Source organism: Polypterus senegalus, chromosome 7 (assembly GCF_016835505.1).
Source record: "Polypterus senegalus isolate Bchr_013 chromosome 7, ASM1683550v1, whole genome shotgun sequence".
NCBI classification, from domain to species: Eukaryota; Metazoa; Chordata; class Cladistia; order Polypteriformes; family Polypteridae; genus Polypterus; species Polypterus senegalus.
Genome location: NC_053160.1, coordinates 53814529 through 53834234, shown reverse-complemented (window position 1 = coordinate 53834234; position 19706 = coordinate 53814529). Strand labels below are relative to the sequence as shown.

Genomic DNA, 19706 nt, shown 5'->3' with positions numbered 1-19706 from the left:
GGTCAGGCATAAACCTGCACATAGTTTATTGAGGCAGAACAGCAGTGAAATCAAATGATCTGAAAAAATACATTGAAGATCTTATTTGATAAATCATTGCTTTGATTTCTTTTGTTATTATATACAAGTCCCTTTTTAGTGTAATTATATGTACTGGTCTAAAGCAGCATATGAGGCTTTCAGGTTTCATTCTGTTAAGCAGACAGAGAGCTTTTAAAATGACATCATTGCTGAAGGGAAATGAAAGGTGCAGCAGGCACTGAAGCAGGAGGAGCCTGGGGACAATATTCTTGTGCTATTGGCTGGGCTGTTTGATGTAACAGATTACTGTGCAGCCTTTTATAGCTTTTAAAATGAATTCCAAGACACCATTACAAAGAAACACTGCTGCTTTTCTTATTTGTGGACTTGATCATTGATTTCTTGGATACCAATGCACAACACGGTGTGTAACATGGAAGATTTAGAGACAGATTATCCAAGAACTGACATGAATTGCACTGCTGATCTCCTTTTTTATATAGAAATGGATCCTCCAGGTAACCCACTGCAGTAATGCTGTATTACAGGGGTTCTTTTGTCAAGTCTTTGTTAGCTGTCTGAGGATGTTTGCCTGCATAATCTTTATGCCTTATTGTGCATGTGTTTCTGTGTGTTTGGATTTTTATTGTGTGTGTATTGTGCTTTTCAATATGAATATAAAAATAAGATTAGGTTTTTCCATTCATGAATACAAAGAGAGCAATTTTATTTGAAGAGCAAACAACTTAAATTAAATGGGCTTTTATGTATTATTATATGAGATAATAGAAAATTATGTAGAAGTGTATGAGTTTATAGCAGTCTTTTAAATTTTCAGTGCTGTAGATCATTTATATCAGATAAAATGATAGTTTCTGTAATGAAATGATTGAAGTATTAGAAAGCACATCGAAGCTAACCCAAGTATATTGCCATTTCTGCATCTTTTTTCTTTAACATTTAGGTTATTAAAAGATAAAATGAATGTTTGTATTAATGTTCAAAGGTGAATTATATACTGTTTGGTGCAAAGTATATCATTGTAGCTTTGACTTGTCAATGCAGATAAGCTCTGTACTTTAAAATCAGATGTCATACTTAAGACAGACCTTTCTGAAGGGAGTCTTGAAAACGTTCTATATGAATGCTAAGTTGCTTTCATGGCACTGTTGTTTCTTTTGTCTTTGAAAAAGATCGTTCACCATGTCCTTTCTTGTCATATTGCCTTCTTAACAAGTGCCTCAGTGTGATTATAAATTATTAGAGTGGAGTGAAATTCTGAAAGAAAGTGAACTTTGCTGCATATGGTTTATTTCATAGAACTGCAGAGAAATGGCATGTTTGTTTAGGAAACTTCTTGAGTAATTTGGTAATTATTGACTAGAATTTTCATTAAGTTAGGAAATTCTACCAAATACCATGCTAACCGCTGAGAGAAAATTGTTTGTGAAAATAAGGGAGACTAATAAGTAATGCAGTGAGACAGACACAGCTTAACATCTCCTGAGGCTATTGAAACTGCACAATTCATATATTTTATTTAATTGTTGTGTATTAAAAGCAGATTCCACAAATATTTTAGCAAATCATTTTAGATAGTCTGGAAACAAGATGTTTATTAAAGGATGTATAATGTAACATACTTTAATTTTTCTTCAACAGCATTGCCTCCGAAACCTCCTAAGCCCACTGCAGTTGCAAACAACGGTATGAATAACAACATGTCCCTGCAAGAGGCAGAATGGTACTGGGGTGATATATCCAGGTATATAAATTCTGTGTGTTCTTTTGTGTATACCTTAACACCTTCAAGATTTAAAGGAGCATGATGAAAACTGAACACAAAGTAAAAACAGTTGTTCAGTGCTCAAGAAAGTAGTTATTTAGATACAGGCCTTGAAAGGGGTTGTGTGCATGTCTGAGTCCAGTTTATATCAGGATAAAATAGTAATCTAGTTTAAATTCAATTAAATTAAATTAAAAATTAAAAATGCAGATTTCATTTAGACATCTAATGAGTTTTGCTCTAGCCTTTAGTGTAAAAACGTGTGCCTAAATAAGTTCTGAAGAAGAAACTGAAGTGATAACTTCATATTATCTGTTTCTAGTGGGTGTAGTGCTGTTCCTTTTTATCCAGCATTAAAGCTGTGTTTGCACAACAATCCATAACATTTCATCATCTTTATTTTAGGGAAGAAGTCAATGAAAAGTTGAGGGACACAGCAGATGGTACTTTCTTAGTTCGTGATGCCTCAACGAAAATGCATGGAGATTATACGTTAACATTAAGGTAACCTGAAAATATATATTTACTTTTTTAATCACTTTCATGGAAGAAGAATTAAGAGTGAGCTCATGGAAATAATGGCACTGTATATTAATAATGTGCATCTGTTTTAATTTGCTCTGAACAGGAAAGGAGGAAACAACAAACTTATTAAGATATTTCATCGAGATGGAAAATATGGTTTTTCAGACCCACTTACTTTTAACTCTGTGGTTGAGCTCATAAACCATTATCGCCATGATTCACTTGCTCAGTACAACCCTAAGTTAGATGTGAAGCTGCTATACCCTGTGTCCAAGTTCCAGCAGGTAAGATATGGCATCTGCTTTAGTAAAATTGTGTAACAGGTGTCTATCTCTGCTGCATTTCTGTGACTTTATTTTATTATTATTCTCAATGCTTTATACATACATTTAAAATGTAGTATGGCTCTTTTCAGTTCCTGTTGATTAATGTGTTTGGATTTATTTGTAAAATATACATACTTTTTTACAATAGTAACCGTAAAAACGTGTGTGTGTTAAAGTTGTATTTATCTCTGATTTGCAGGATCAGGTTGTAAAAGAAGATAGCATAGATGCAGTGGGCAAGAAACTACATGAATATCATCTCCTGTATCAGGAAAAAAACAAAGAGTATGATAGACTATATGAAGACTATACAAGAACATCACAAGTAAGTATTTTGCTAGTCTCCTTAAGATGCACAATATTAAGAATGTATCTTGTAATGTTTTATATTATTTATTATTGTTTAACTTGAACTGAGCCTCTTATCATTATACTGTTTTAATTATAATTCTATGTTATTCAGATGAGAACTGTGTACTGTTTATATATTTTGTGTATATATTTTTATAATACTATATACTGTGTGTGTGTGTGTGTGTGTGTATGTATAATTTTCTGTCTTTAATATCGGGATACTGATTTGTGCCTTAAGCATTCAATATACAGATGGTGACTTTCTTTTTATCAATTTCTTTTAATTAGGAGATTCAAATGAAAAGAACAGCTATTGAAGCCTTTAATGAGACCATCAAAATTTTTGAAGAGCAGTGCCAAACACAGGAACGATACAGCAAAGAGTACATAGAGAAATTCAGGAGAGAAGGAAATGAAAAAGAAATTCAAAGGTACACATTACATTTTATCTAGTTATAGGTGAAAAACATTACTTATAAGTATGTTACTGTACAAGACAAATACAGTTTTAACTGTCGTGAAAGGAGTATCAAAAATTCAGATATTAAAAAAAATTGTTAAATGTTTCAGTTGTGAGGTGTTTAACTTGCAATGCCTTCTTTGTCTCTTTCAGAATCATGGTGAATTATGAGAAGCTGAAGTCTCGAATCAGTGAAATTGTAGATAGCAAACGGCGTTTGGAAGAGGATTTAAAGAAACAAGCATCAGATTACCGTGAGATTGACAAACGCATGAACAGTATCAAGCCTGACCTTATTCAGCTCCGAAAAACAAGAGACCAGTACTTATTGTAAGTATGCATGTGGTTATTGTGGTATTTTTTAATGTTTTGTTTTATGGCCATACATCATCTTTGTTACAGATTATGCATTTCAGTTTTTGACCTTTTTTCTGTTTTTTGTGTCTTTCTCAGGTGGTTAACACAAAAGGGTGTAAGGCAAAAGAAACTCAATGAATGGTTGTGCATGAAGAATGATAATACAGAAGAGTAAGTGTATATTGTTTTTTCTTAATTACAGCATTGCATTTAAAGAGAATATGTGAAAGCTTAGTTTTGTTCTACTTATTTTAGCCAATACTCTATGGTGGAAGATGAAGAAGACTTGCCTCACCACAACGAGCATTTATGGAAGCTGGGGAACATCAACAGAACTCAAGCAGAAGCTTTGCTCCGAGGAAAGAGAGATGGGACATTCCTTGTCCGGGAGAGCAGCAAGCAAGGCTGTTATGCCTGTAGTGTTGTGTATGTATAATTTGTGCTTAATCTGTAACTCTTAAGGTCAGAATTTTTAAGGAAAGGTTTTAAATTATAACCATGTGAACTAGGTTCAATTTAGTTTTTAATTAATTTGGTCTAAACGAAAGGCTGGGGTGTTTTATTGTTTTCATCTATTTTTATATTTTGCTGAATTACATCACAATTATCAGTACTTAAGGTTTCTACTTATGTGTCTCTATGTTTGCTCTTTGAAGAACAGTTAAAATTATTAAACATAAAAACCTTATGCGTCTGACATGTATTTCTGTTTTTTTTTTATTTTATAGTGTGGACAATGAAGTGAAGCACTGTGTCATCAACAAGACTCCTACAGGATATGGGTTTGCAGAGCCATACAACTTGTATAATTCCCTTAAAGAACTGGTGCTTCATTACCAGCACACATCACTTGTACAGCACAATGACTCTTTGAATGTGACTCTAGCATACCCAGTTTATGCACAGCAAAGACGATGAAGGCAACATGCTTTATGCTGGACAAAATGGACTGATGGCCTCTTGAAAGGAATACAAAGGATGCCTTTGGAGCTGAGAATGCCTGTGTATGTTTTATCAGGCCTGACATGAGCCTACTGCACATTTCAGCTGGAGAAGGAAAGAAAGCGACAGTAAACGGTGTTGAGCTGTGAATGTACTTTTTTGATTTTCTAGTGCTTTTAAAAAGAGAAAGAAATAAACTATTAAGAAATAAAAGCACAAAATGGGACTGCTATACTATCTCCTGGTCGGAGGACACAGAGGCCTTTTCTTAATGGTGCTTGTTTACATTCTTTTCAAAGCTTTACCAGCTGGAATGTCAAACGCTGAGACATGGGGTGCAAGAACTTTTTTTTGTACAGATGGTGTTGTTTTTTTTTTTTTTTTAATTATTATTTTTCAAATTTTGTTGTTTGTTCTTGTGTGCGTGTGTGTGTGTGTGTGTGTATATAAAACCAGTTACCCTGTTTGGGATGGGAAGCACCCAGTTTTCCTCCCCCATCAGTCCAGCCTTCATTTTTAGTGCTTGGACCAGGTGATTTATGTAGCAAAATGGCACTTTCAAGTAACTGAAACTTCTCTTGAGAGGACTTGACTACGAATGTGGTACAGCTTTGTAAAATCTAACCTCAAGATACTGATTTTTTTTTTTTTTTTTTTCCTCCTCTCAAGCACTAGTGGAAACTTGTGAATGACTGTTTCCCCTGATCTTTGGACTAAAAGCAGGAAAGACCGACATGGTATATCATATTGTACATAGTAAAGGAAGGACTTGAAGCAAAACTATGTAATAGAACCTAAAATACCAAACATTTTCTGCTCATCCTTCATTTTACGCTAATTGTGCTATGCAAAACTTCTGCTTTTTCCATTCAGTGCTGAATTTTTATTTTAAATTGTACCATTAATATAAGCTTGTTTTTATTTTCATTTTTTATTTGTGTCATTGTTCCATTATATATTTAACAAGATGCCTCGCTGCATACCCAGAAACAATTGGCTTTATTATTAATTATTAAAATATACTTTCATTTTTTGCAATGACAAAACTTTTTTTTTTTTGGTTTTATGTATTACAAAGAATTTATATAAAATGCTTTGTTGGACAAAGCTTGCTTAAGTTAACAGAACTTTATTTTATTTTATTTTTTTCAATTTTCACCCCTATCATGCATTAATGATTATTTCTTTCTGAACCTGGAGGATATTTTTATGTAACTGGGGGGTTGGGAATCCCAGAGACAGTGGAATATTCTAATTTGAGGTTTTAATGTAAAAGAAAGAAAGAAAATGAAAGAAAACAGCCTAATACAATGCATCTGTTAATCTTGAAAAAATCCCCACATGCATTGACCTGAAATGAAACATCTGGGTGGTATGAATGATAGTCTATGGTGGCAAATTAACTTTAGAAAGGTCGGTGAGGATGTCTTTTTTTTTTTTTTTAAATATTGTAGTGTATTTTCTGTATCAGAAAACCCCTTTACTGTTTAAAATTGATAAAACTGGTAACTTGTGACATACTTGTTAAATTACATACCAGTACACTTTAAAAAAACTGTTACATGCACTATATAAAATATAGTATCTAAAAAGCTAACAATAAACAATAAAAACACTTTTAAAGTTGTATGCATTTTAGATCAGATAGGGTTTATTTCTTTCTTTTTACATCACTAAGGTTTTGGAGCATTTTCTGTGCTGAGCACCATTAAACTCTTTTCTGCCTTTACTACTTTGCACTGTCAAGTATGTGTCCTCTCATACACAGGTATTCAGAATTGTTATTTATTCTGCCTGTCACTCATTTCGCAAAGGTGTATATTTACACATTTTATTTAGTTGCATAAATAAAAGATTAAACTATTGAAGTGAGTGTATTAATACAATATTTTGTTGCCCGGTGATCTGTAACTGTGTAAAATTGCCTTTGCCCAATGTTTGCATGTGTTTCCTCTTTGGTCACTTTTAGGAAGTATTTGTTTTCTATTAGATACAAAATTTACAGGTAAAATGCACAGAATAGACTGTACCCCTGAAACCCATAATGATTACTTCATTCTATATTTGTCCCACTCTTTAAATGTAAAGTGGCAGTATATATTAAACTATTGCCTTAGCTTGTGCAAGTAGCGACAGGCTTTGCACAGCAATTTACTATGGATGGGTTGCCAGGCTATCATACACTTAACACATGTGTACACTTGTTTAGTCATATTGGTTAAGTTTAGGGTCCATCCTAAACAGTCTTTTAAGTTAACACGCTTGTCTTTAAGGTATCGGTGGAAAATTAAATAATGAACCTGGAGTATACCCCCACAGTTAACAAGAATGGGAAGAGTTGTAGGAATCTGGAAGAAACTACCAAGGTCTTGACAACCTTTGAGAAGTATATGGATGAAGCTTTGAGTCAGCTTAGCTATTAGCTAACCAAAGGAGCTTTCATGGCACTGAATGGTCTTCTCTCATTTGTGAAATGTCTTATGTCCAGGCCTGGATTCCAGAAGCAATGAAGTGGAAGCCTGAACTATTGCATTACTAGTCTCACGTCTGGGGACAACATGTTAAAACGTTTATAGCGAATAGCAGCAGAACCTGCCAGTGCAATCCTAAAACACCCGCCTGCAATTCCTCCAGTCCATGCCATGGATTCAGGATGATAGGAAAAGATACTGAGCTTAAGACTTGAAACTGCCAGAAAATGAAACTAAAATTGTTATTATCCGTTCAGGAGCTCAGTAACGAAAGCTTTTGGGGTTAATTTGTACATTTTAATGAGTGCAGCAACAGAACTGACCGACCAACAGACAGACACGCATACATGTAGGACACTGCGGGTTCTTGGTCACATGCATTTCAAAGTGTTTCTGCCTGCTAAAAAATCTCTCATTTTGAATATTGCAGCATTTTATGGTATAAAAACAGTAAATACACAGTTCTGTGTAGATAATACTACGTTTTAAAATGCAGCAGCTATATTCTGGCATGGCACGTTTGCATTTCCAATTAGACAGTAATGTTTACTTACTTTAGATGTGCAGTAAGAAGATGGAGATTGTGCAGCTTTGTCCGTGCTTCTGCTGGTGTCATTACAAACATTTACTGATTTGTGTGTTTAGTGCACCAAAATCTGCATCTCTTGCGGCTCTTCGCTATCAACTCTCTTAGCGGCACTGATTTTCTCTTCCTTTTTGATGAGATGTGACACATTGTTTATTTCAAATGCATATCTTGCAATTTATATTTTCATGCATAGAGCTGCCATATCTGTTAGCATTACCTCGATTTCATTACTCTTGTAACTGAACAACAGAGAGCACACACAGCACCTGTAATAACGTATTGTTCACTTTTACCATTGGCTCATTGATGTCTTCGAATGCCAATGTATAAAATAATGTTACAGAATTTTTAGAAGGTTTATCCCCTGCAACAGGTAATCATGTGCAACACTCATTGAAATGTTTAAGATGGGTCTTTTTAGGAGACTTTTCGACCGTAGACAGTTTATCGTAATCGGAAGCTTGCTATTCTGTCAGACCAGGTTAACATGAGCACCTTTATTCTTCTTTGCAGCTCCAAATCCACCTTTCTTCTTTGAGTACCCCCTTCATCATGCATTGGAATGGTTTAGAAATGTGACAGTCGGTGGTGAGCCATCTAACTGTTCCCACACAGCTTTAAGCAAAATTCACTCATAATTGTCTCCAGACGTATATACATAGAATTATGAAGGTCCTCCAACTTGCCGGGAGAACTCATGGGATAGGATTGGCACTCCAGCCACTGTAAAAAGCCTCGCACCGTTCCATTCCATTCGAAGTAGTGTGGTGCTGGGGTGTCACCCGTTCCACATGGGTGCGCTTAGGGCCTAATTTGAGATCCTGAAGTGGTTCATTGTATGGTGGGTGCAGAAACGCACCATAACAGCGAAGGTTCCCAACCGTTCTCCTCTCTGGCTCAGCGAGACAACTGCACCAACCTTCCTGGCAACAAGAGATAGTGATTGGCAATATAAGGAAATCCACAAGGGAGTATTTTTTGGAGGGATTGTGTATTCTGGTTTTGCCTTTTTCAGTTAACCCAATGTACTGGAGAGGTTATTTGTAACACTCTATAATAAATTTCCTTAATAGGTCATTAATAACATTAATGAAGTTATACAGATTATTAGTTTCTATACATTCAAGTGCTTGTTTGTGTACATCATTAAATGAGAGCTCATTTGTTGATAACACTTTATAATAACTAATAAAAAGCCAATAATAAACATACTGTATAATACATCTTTTAACAATAATTTACTCAATAGCGGCGCATTATTGTGTAGTGGCTAATCTAAACTTGAAACTATTCATCCATTGTAATGGAAGTATTAATAAAAGTAATGAAGATTATTATAGCATTACCGGGTTATTAGTGTATTGTAATGTATTACATATTTGCTCTCAAAAGGAGAACATATAGTTGCAAAGCAGAGTTTTACTTTTTAGTACACATTTTTCACATGTTGCGTTTACATGCATTGTTTTTTTTCATTTATTATGTCAACTACAGCAAGAGCCATCTGTCCATCAGTTACAGTCATTTTTTGGCCTGAAGAGAATGAAATACTACACTCTACATATTTTAAACAAGGTGAAAAGTATTAAATGAGCACAAATCATTCAGTGCACATTTTGACAAGCTGAATGGTGTCAAGTTTCATCCCTCGACTGTAGCTTTGGGTGGTTAGAACAGTGTCTGATATTCTGTATATGCTTTTAGGTTTTTCATTTTTTTCCCCTTTTTTCTTTCAGCATTTCAGACTATTTCAAAGATGACAAATGAAGCCATACTATACATTTTAACAGAAAGTTTTAACATAAAAAATAAATCCATTATGTGCTTCGTTTATTTCAAATCGGACTTTTATACTGAAATTGTTTTTTTTTAGAGGTCTGGCATAAATAAAACATGAAAAGGCTCGAAAAATATATATTTTGACATTATCATAGCGACCTCAAATTATTGTTGCTTGCTTGTTCTTCTTGGTAATCATTTCCAAATTTCCCCAAGGGATTTTAATAAAATTGCTCTGTTGAATTGTCTTACAATTGGATTTTTCGCCTAGTATGAGAGGCACATTCTTTTGTTTTTCTTGTTTCCACAACTACTGTACCATCTTCTTTTTGTTATGCTTAAGCTCACTTTTATTTGATAATTATGTCTGTTTTGCATTGCTTTCATCCTGTATTATGCTGTTAAAATAAAGTTTCACTTTCACAATATATAGTCCAATTTCTTAATTAAAGAAAACGATCAATAATGGTTGATTTTATAAGTTAACTAGATATTTTTTAGGCAGTCCTCTGTTCTGTCTGACTGAGAAAATGACATGTAATAAAAATGACTTGCCAAAAGTACCTATAAATAAGTAGGAAAAAAAATGATTTTTGGAAATGGCTTAACACAGGGTTCTCAAACTTCAGTCCTAGAGGGTCACAGTGGCTGCAGGTTTTCATTCTAACCCTTTTCTTAATTAGTGCACCTTTTGAATTAATTTTAATTGACTTGCTCTTGAAGACTCGGACCCCTTAATTGTTTCTTTTTCCTTAATTAGCAGCCAAACAATAATGAGATACAAAATGAACCAAAACAACTGGTGTCCATCATACAATATCTGAAAATAAAGAAAGGTAAAGGTCTCAGGAATGCTGATCTTGTCAGGTTCACAAAACATTTTAACTGTGCTCTTAGAAAAGAGAAATCAACAATTAAAGAAATGTTTACTAATGCATAATGAAAGCAGCAACAGGCCATGGAATTAAAAAATGAGTTTAATTAACAAGAAGAATCAGCACCTAATTAAGAAACTGGTTGGAGTGAAATTGGTTGGAGTTTGAGGACCTGACTTAGTTGGTCTTCTGTTGGCTCACTCACTTCACATTTCATTTCTGTTTAAGGAAAGAAATGAAGCAATTCAGAGGAACAATGAAGAAACTCCAGGGAACAAATCTTAAAAGAAACAAGTCAATTAAAATTAATTTAAAAGAAGTTATTTAGCAGCAAAAACAGGTTACTAATTAAGAAAAGGGTTAGAATGAAAACCTGTAGCTTGGGAATCCTGACTTAACACAACACCAGAGAGACAAAAAGATGTTCTCTTAAACCCAGTGGCGTAGTTCGAGTTTGTGCCGCTCGGGGTAGGGTGGGCCGGTGCTTCAATTTGCCGCCCTCCAACATATCTGAATATGTTAACCTATTTAAATAGAAAATGAAAATGGCGTATAGAGAAAAATTAAGATAAATTTTGCATAAATTTATTTGTATATAGAGAAACAGCAATACTTTTTCACATATAATTATTTATAACCATCAACTAGACAAGAGTATAATATAGACACACTGATAAACCGTGTTGTAATTATTAGTTTAATATAATTACGCTGCGAAAACCAGAACCAGTGTAGTGTACAAGTGATAAGTGTTTGGATGTTTTCTGTGCAGAACAAGAATGGATTCAGACTGATAACGAAAGAAAATTATAAAATGTAAATTAGTTGTTTATCTTCCTAGGAATTATTATCGGTGTAATGTTTATGTTTATTTTTGTTGTTGCCTCATAAATTTCAACTGCTGTGTCTGATGCCGTCACAGAAGGACAGTCTGAAAATGATTTTTGAAGCATTTTTGGATAAAAATCAGAGAAGTTTCCTTTTTTCATTCATGAGTGATATTTTTCCAAACCCTGCTGCTTACACGCGAATTGTACTGAGCCTTTTGGCCAATAATGCCGTCCCCAAAAATGTGCCGCTCAGGGCAAACTGCCCCCTCCGCCCGCCCCTAGCTACGCCACTGCTTAAACAAAAGATGTAATCCAGCAAGACAATAAAATTGTTATTCACGTTAGATGAGATGAAAACCATCTACCTGAGGTCTTAGATGAGGTACCACTTTGGCCAATGGAAACATTTGCCTGCACTGGGGATGGCGATGTCCTCCCATCAGCCCCAGTGTACTCCTGCTACCTGATGGGAATTGCAGTCCCCATGTCAGTATTAGTTTTTGTGTCGCATCTTCCCTTTACAACCACTTTACCTGATATGCCATAAAGCCTATAGTTCAAGTTGGATCATGTCAAGGCAGTTCAACCATTTTTGTGTGACTGACAAACATGCATACAAACACCTTACGGTTTTACTTATATAGATTATAGTAATTTACGTTGTTCCAAAGTTCGCTTTTAGAGATGAGAGGAAACATTTCATTTTTAAATACATTTCTGGTCTAAGTTTTGTTTGTCCACATAACCCATAACCTTGGTAAGCTGTCAAGAAATGGGTCGATGGTTCACTGTTTCATTTGTTTGTAAAGCAGACCCTACACTTATATATTGTTGCTGATTTGGCTGTCATATGTACAGTAGGTCCACTTTTGGCCTTCACAAAACTGCAAACCGAGCTATGCATGCGTAAGGCAGACTCATCTGAAAATGCAGCCTTTGAAAGGCCTTTGAGCACCAGCAGAGCTGAAGCATGATGCACAAATGTACCCCTCCAGTCAGTTCTGGAGCCCCTTGTTTAAATCTACCTGAACTAAAGAAGATAAGAAGTGAGGTGTTTGGCTATCATTGTGACGAAGGTGTTCTAGTAAAAGAATCAATAATATGACTTTGACATTTGTACTACCTAAATTAGGAGTATAGTGATTAGCAGAGTTTTCTATAAAATTATTAATAAAGTCTGGCAGTACCTGCTTCTGAGCCTTAGGTCAGAAGTACATCACAATTGCTAGTTTTTGCTCTTAATATTAGGTTAACTACATAATTATGCTTCTTTTTTTAATCTCATTTTCTTGTTGAGACTTGTTTTTAAAGTTCTCAACCCTCTGAGATTTTTAAATGTCTACCTACCATTCACAATAAAGCTTTGGTCAGGTACCAATTTCCTTAATAATGTATGAATGTAGAATTATCCTCTAAAGACTGTAAATTAATTTAATCCAAATAATCCCTCTTACTTGTAGAAGACAACCTTCTTACAGGCAGATTGTAACTGCATTAGATCTAGTAGGTAACAAGTGGGAAACCATTATTCCTCTTTACAAAATTCCTTTTTTGCTTGAGGCATAGAATGTCCATAAAAATGTGGAATCTGCACATCTGGACATTTCACATCTGTCCACAGATTTATCCGGTGCCTCCTGGCTCACCTTTCGACGTGTGTTAAATATCTTCTTAAGCAAGACATTGAGTTTCTTTAGGGTTCCTCCTATTTTTGCCCTCTAGACCAATAAAACTCTTAGTTTTAGGCCATTTTCGGACCATATTTTATGCAGAAAATTGTACCCTTATGCTAAAAAGGAAAACCAAAAGATCAGACGTTCAGCATGCCACATCAATCGATTCCAGGGATTCGGCTATTTTGAGGTTGCTATTCACAAATATGATAATATTTTTCATATTTGATTCTTTACCAATGGTCCTAGCCTGCTAAGAGGTATTCATAAAAGGTTAAAAGTGATACATTTCAAACACAAGATATCATTCTAGACTATTTCAAGGTCAGTGATTACAAATGTGCTGTTATTTTTCTAGGTATCTGGCCCTCTATGGACCTCTATCAAAAGGTGAAAAATGTTCAATTTCTATTACAGTTGAGAAAATTTAGACTTTAAAGTTTACATTGAAGCAGACATTTTAATTCTTGAAATATTTGACACAACACGTCTTGTTTGTCCCCTGCTAAGGACTGGCAGCCTGTCCATGGAGATTGTTCCTGCCTTATGCTTGGTGAGATGGGCAACCTTGCTCAGGATTAAGAGGGCTTAGAAAATGATATGGTATGGTATTCTTGTTTATTATGATTTCCACCTCATGAAGTAAATAATAACATTTCTTTTGAACATCCTGAATTAAGGTGGCATATGCAAATTTTTTAACATGCTGAAATTTTTATACATTCACAATAATCATTGTCATCAACATAAGCAATAGTGATGTTGTTATGCAACTGTTTCTAATTCTTTAGAAGTAAAAATCACAATGATATCATGTTGAGTTCAGGAGTTATTGAGGTTAAAAGGTGCAAAGGTTCAGTGAAAATGGCAACATTTAGTGAAATTGTCCAAGTTTTTTTTGTAGATATTTATGCATAAAAAAATCAAAACTGATTAGTGTACTTTTTAAATAACACTACAGCAGAAATAACTGCAAAGATTTATTAAAACAAGTGTGTTGGTTTCCATGTGATGCTCTAATATAGAGAGGAAAATTCAATAATATATATTGTAACGCTTAAGTCACTGTCTTACACCGCACAGAAGATGCTGAGTCCAAAGGCTTCAAGAAAACCAACTTAATTCCAATTTAAACAGGAACAATCAGGGTCCTTATTCAAATGGGAGCTACCACTTTAATACACACAAACACAGCAAACAAGCAGTGACGGGGCCAAGTCAGTGGCCAGGTTAGACTGTTCCCCGCATCAACCATTGGGTGACAAGCACGTTACACAGCGAGGCTGTTACCAGCGGTTGCCTCGACGACAGACAAGCAATTCCTTCCTATGTTAACAGAGTGTCGATGCACAGCATACCTGTGGAGTTTTCAGGGTCTGAAAAATCTCACCTATCCCCCACCCCCCCAGCTTTGTTCACACTGGGATGAGCAAAGCAACAGGTTCGGCCAGATGCGAGAGGACATCAGCATTGACATGTGCAGACCTGGGACGATGGTGAACATCAAAAGCAAATGGCTGCAAACTATTGAACCACCTAGTGAGTCAGGAGTTTATATCTTCCTATTGGTAGAGCCACTGGAGTGGAGCATGATCCATTGCTATAATAAACTGTCTGCCCCACAAGTAATAGAGCAGGGCCTCCACTGCCCACTTAATTGCCAAACATTCCTTCTTGATGGTTGAGTAATTATGCTCCCTGGGGAGTAATTTACTGCTCAGAAACGTGATGGGATGTTCTTCCCTATCGGAACACTGAGAAAGCACTGCCCCCAAACCGAAAATACTCTCCTCCATCTGTAGAATGAACTCCTTAGAAAACCAAGAATGAAGACAAATCGGCCTTTAAGTCAAACTTCTCAAACTTATTGCTCCAGAAATTGCTGCATTATTTTTCTGCCCTTCGTCAGGTCAGTGAGAGGGGCAGCTCTATGTGCAAATATTGGAATGAATCATCTGTAATAACCAGCAAGTCCATGGAAATCCTGAACCTGCTTCTGCGTTCTGCGGGGATATGAAAGCACCTTACCCATCTAGTTCAACTGAGGTTTAATCAAACCATTCCCCATAGAGTACCCCAAATAATGTGCTTCCGACATACAGAATTTTCACTTCTTAGGGTTAGCTGTCAAACCAGCCAACCTCAAACTGTAACGCACCAATTGCAGTCAGGTTGAGAAACAACCTCTAATTATTACTGAAAATTACCACATCATCGAGATATGCTCCAGCATTCGCGGAATTTAATCCATCATCAGCTGAACTCAAACAACCTATCCAGAGTGGTGAATGTGGTCTTTTTAAGCATCTAAAATCTATACAGAACCACACCAAACCATCTAGTTTTGGGACCAGAACAATTGGACTTCACCACTCACTTTTACTCTCATGAATTACACTCAGCTCAAGCATCTGAGTCACCTACTCGTGTATCACCTTCCTCGTTGCTTCTATAAGACAATAATGGTACATCTGTATTTTAATGCCATGTTACACTTATGATCTAGTGTTCAGAAATTTCAGTCCAGCCAGGCACAGCCAAAATGACATCCGTGTTGCTTCTGACCAGTGACAGCAACTCAGCCTTCTGTTTGTCTGTCACATCCTCACTAAAAACATTCTTTGTCTGAGATACTGTGGTAGAGGTGGCCAACACCTCCTAGGGTTTGTGTCACTCCTTCAAAAGATTAACATGTAAGATTTGTACAGGTTTTTGTTGTCTGGGAATCCTAAATTTATCATTAACATGAGACATGTTTTTCAAAAACTGCCAGACCTATCCACTTCGCCTGAAATTTATGTTGGTCAGACTGGACCAAAACCAGTAGCTGATTGCCCTTTTTGAATTTACAATGTTTGGTTTTCTTGGCATAATTATATTTCTGCGCATCTTGTTCACACTGCTTATGCTCCATAGCGATAGAAGACAATTTAGAAACTGATCAACAAATCTCGCCCACATGAGTTACAATGCGATCACTTCTGTTGCATAGTCAACATATCATTTGTCCAGTAATTTGCTCACAACATGCAAAACACTTTCTTGCTAAAACATTGTAAGATAGACACTTCCTGAGAAATCGGTGTACATCATAAACAGGAAAGGTAATTCACATGGGATTGAGTTTTTTAATTGAAGAATCACCTCCCCCCCTCATTCACTGGTCAAGAGTACATAAAAACTTGCAGCGGAAGCTCAGTGTAAAAGTCTTTTGCTGATCCCCCTATCATTTGTACGTAATTGAAGATCAAAAGGAACATCAGTTAGTTTTGCTACAGATGGACCCAAAGGAGCTTTAGCTCATACTACATATTCTTTTCTTAACTTTAACATGATCCTGTGAGCAGAATGCAAAGGAAAATAATATATAACGTAGGGGAGATTATAGAACTTTTATCTTCCATTGTTTTGGTTTTTTTTTTTTTGTTTCTTAAGAGCTAAATTTAAATAATCTAGAAGTGAGACTGGTTTGATAAAAGGTCATATGAACTTTTTGTGGTATTCTGTGTCCTTTTTATGCAAATGCCTAGAGCATCTTTTGTCTAATATTTCATGTTTATTTCCATATTGATCCTCAATAACTGGGTGGGAAAATGCTGGTCCAGAATAAATAATGTATAGCTTATCATAATAATTTTTACTGAATGCCATGCTTGAAATACACAAAATTTGAAATACTGTAAGAATAAGCCGTGAAATTTCACATGCCAAAAGTGAATTATAGAAATGCAGGAAATGCAGATAATTGAATTTACATAAAAGAGACGAAAACAAAGAATTTATCAATAGGTTTTTACTTCCATTTTGAATAGGTGAGCATATTGTTCATTAATCAAGTTGAATGAGAGTACAACTGATAGTTTGGAATTTCTTTATGTTCCTGTGGGTTTTTAATGATGTGCAACTGTTGACTACACAATTTTCTTAGTATATCTGTGTATCTGTGTGTGCAAGTGTTTTTGTATGTTCCTGCCCTGTGAAGAACCCAGAAACGGAATGTCATCCCATCTCATGTTAGTTTCTACTTTGTGTCAAAAGAAAGTGGCAGAAAATGGACAGATGGACTCATTCTGTGTCTAACAGCAGCAGCTTTGACTTTTTTCCTATACACACTTCTTAGACACATGCTGGAAAGTTCATCAGCTGGGAATGGAAGTACAGGGGAAGAGAAAGTGAGGGAGGCCAAAGGAGGATGGATAAAGTAAAAGGAAATCTGAAGGAAAAGAGTTTGACTGACGAGGAGGTATAGGACCAAATTGTTTGGAGAAAGGTTGATCAAGCACATCAAACCCACATAGAAACTGGAAAGATGAAGAGGAAGAAGAAGAAAAAGAAGAAGAAGAAGAAGTGATGATTTTTCTGACCATTTGCATTACCATCTGATTTGTAAACTTCAGTGTCTCTGACCGTAAGCAACAGACAGCGCACACTGCAGAATGGATCATCAGGACCTCTCTGCACTCTATTAACGACATCTTTATAAAGCATTGAATCTGCAGTGTTATGGCATTGTTATAATACCACTGCCAACCCCTCACATGGTCTGTTTGGACCACTTCCATCTAGCAGAAGGTATTATAGCATCTGAACTGGTTCTGCTAGGTACGGCAACAGCTTTTATCCTTTGGCTGTCTGGACTCTGAACTCTGTCCTGCCCACCGCCTTCAGATCTGCTCCTAGTAGCTTGTTTATATGCTGTACATTTGTTCCATTTGTTACTACTGTTGTTTATTATTATTAGTTGATGTTATCTCTTCACTTACTTGTTATTAAGTTATCCATTTATAGCATAGAATTTTTCTTTGCCTGTCTTGTACTTGTCCTGCGTTTATGTATATGCTACATTGTGGTACTGGTGAGTGTTATTTCGTGACACTGTATGCTGTATTACTGTGTATGGATGGTATGACAATAAGGCCACTTGACACTTGACTTCATTGTTTCATGTTAGAGTTTCATTTTTTTGTTTGCTTTATTATGACCTTTTGGCAATGCAGACAGGCTTATTGCAACCATATGGTTAATTCCCAGGGTCTTTCTACAGTATTTCCATGTTTGCATAATTGACATTGAGATAAGAAATTTACTGACGTCATTATTACCTCAGAATTATAGATTTTGCCTCTGACTGCTGATTATTTATGTAGTTCATATGCCTCATCTAATTAATCGATGTTGGTGGTCATTCTTTAAAAGTAAAAAAACACTTTCATTATTGAAACTTTCCACATAAACCCTTTACAAGATCATAAAGACTCAATTCAATTCAATTCAAGCAATGCAACAAAATCTGTATTTTTATATAATGTTAGGTATTTGCTTGGCCAATGTGACAACTTAACATCTTATTATTTAATCTCAGAGAGGAAATGTTACTTAGAGTATGTACTGCAATGATAAATTCAATATAGTCAGCTACCCTGCTAGGTAATTTGCAAGATTAGCATGCTAGTTATTGATATTTACACTACAGAGGTGCTCAGGTAAGCAAAACACATAAGTGGAGTCCAGAGTATGAAATAAAAATATAAAATAGAGAGGAAAGAAGCAAACTTGATGGGCAAGGGGTACACGGCTGCTACTGCTAATATTATGATTACCCGGCCTTCAGTTTTGGAACAACATGATAGTGTGGCAATGTGGTAGACACACCACCACCAATAAAAGCAAATCACTCAGTTGCTGTTAACTGTTTCTACAATAAACTCATTCTGCAAGCTAAAGCTCCTCAAGTTACAGGAAGTTGGGTTTCTAAGGGTGCTGAGTGACACTGTTAAAACCTCACACTGTTCCATTCCATTCGAACTTGTGTGGTGCTGAGGTTTCACCCATTGCACGGCTGCGCTCAGGTCCTAATTTGGAATCCTGAGGTGGTTTGGCATGCAGTGGGAGCAGCAATGCGCTGTATCAGTGCATGCTCCCAACCTCCTCCTCCTGCCGCAATCCCTAGCAAACATTTATCAGACAATACATAATGCAAACATATTCACTTTATGTAATGAAGTTAACCCACACTCTGTCACCCCAAACCAATCCATCAAATGCCAAAGAAACCTAGCAGCTGACTGTGCATCTAACATCAGCTTTGCTCCTGTTTATGGCAGTCCTACCACCTCAGCAGGGCACTCAGTCTTGCTGGTAAGAAATGAGGAAGCGGCTATTAGTCAGTTAGCTAGCACCAGTAGCAATGGGCCTACAGCTGCCTCTGGATCCTTTACAAGTTGTAGAAATGGAATAAAAATGAAGTGCTGGAGGAGCATTAACTCACATTAGCTAAGTCTTGCAAACATGTTTTCCCTGGTAAACATTTTGGTGATGAAAACATGTTCCCATTTTATTCTTTTAACCAGTGGAATGATAAATGAAAGTGGCTATATGCTGTTGAGATGAATTTTGTTTTTTGCTATGTAGAAAAAGTAGCAGCTTTTCATCAGGACTGGTGGACACAAAGGTGAGAGGTTATTCCAACTCGCTCAAAATAACTTCAAAATTGTTAGGAAATTACCAGTTTCCAGAGATGCTGTTCAAAAACCACCTGGGTAAGAGACAATACCAGTAAGTGGTAGGGTAATTGGCAAATTATTAACACCACTGTTCCTACAGTACCCGCACCATCTAAACGTGTTTCTGCAGCTGTGTCAAGACTTACCCTGGAAGCAACATAGGAAAGAACATGTTCAATGAATTAGACATTTTGTCATTTGAAAATAAAAGAGAA

At 36.0% G+C, this 19706-nt stretch overlaps 1 protein-coding gene across 6 annotated transcripts in view; it reads left to right on the top strand.

Moving 5' to 3' along the window:
• The window catches only part of pik3r1 (phosphoinositide-3-kinase, regulatory subunit 1 (alpha)), a 50277-nt gene extending 43638 nt beyond the window's left edge, over positions 1–6639 (top strand). For 5 of the 6 annotated variants that reach the window (XM_039758644.1, XM_039758642.1, XM_039758643.1 and 2 more), the window contains 9 exons: positions 1684–1786; positions 2213–2311; positions 2436–2616; positions 2858–2983; positions 3301–3443; positions 3626–3802; positions 3926–4000; positions 4085–4255; positions 4558–6639. In XM_039758644.1, the coding sequence (XP_039614578.1) occupies positions 1684–1786; positions 2213–2311; positions 2436–2616; positions 2858–2983; positions 3301–3443; positions 3626–3802; positions 3926–4000; positions 4085–4255; positions 4558–4747 (1265 nt within the window). In that variant the 3' untranslated portion in view covers positions 4748–6639. Of the gene's footprint in view, positions 1–353; positions 540–1683; positions 1787–2212; positions 2312–2435; positions 2617–2857; positions 2984–3300; positions 3444–3625; positions 3803–3925; positions 4001–4084; positions 4256–4557 lie in introns of those variants that run through there. The other variant, XM_039758646.1, reaches the window with a different exon arrangement.
• The last annotated feature ends 13067 nt before the right edge of the window (positions 6640–19706 follow it).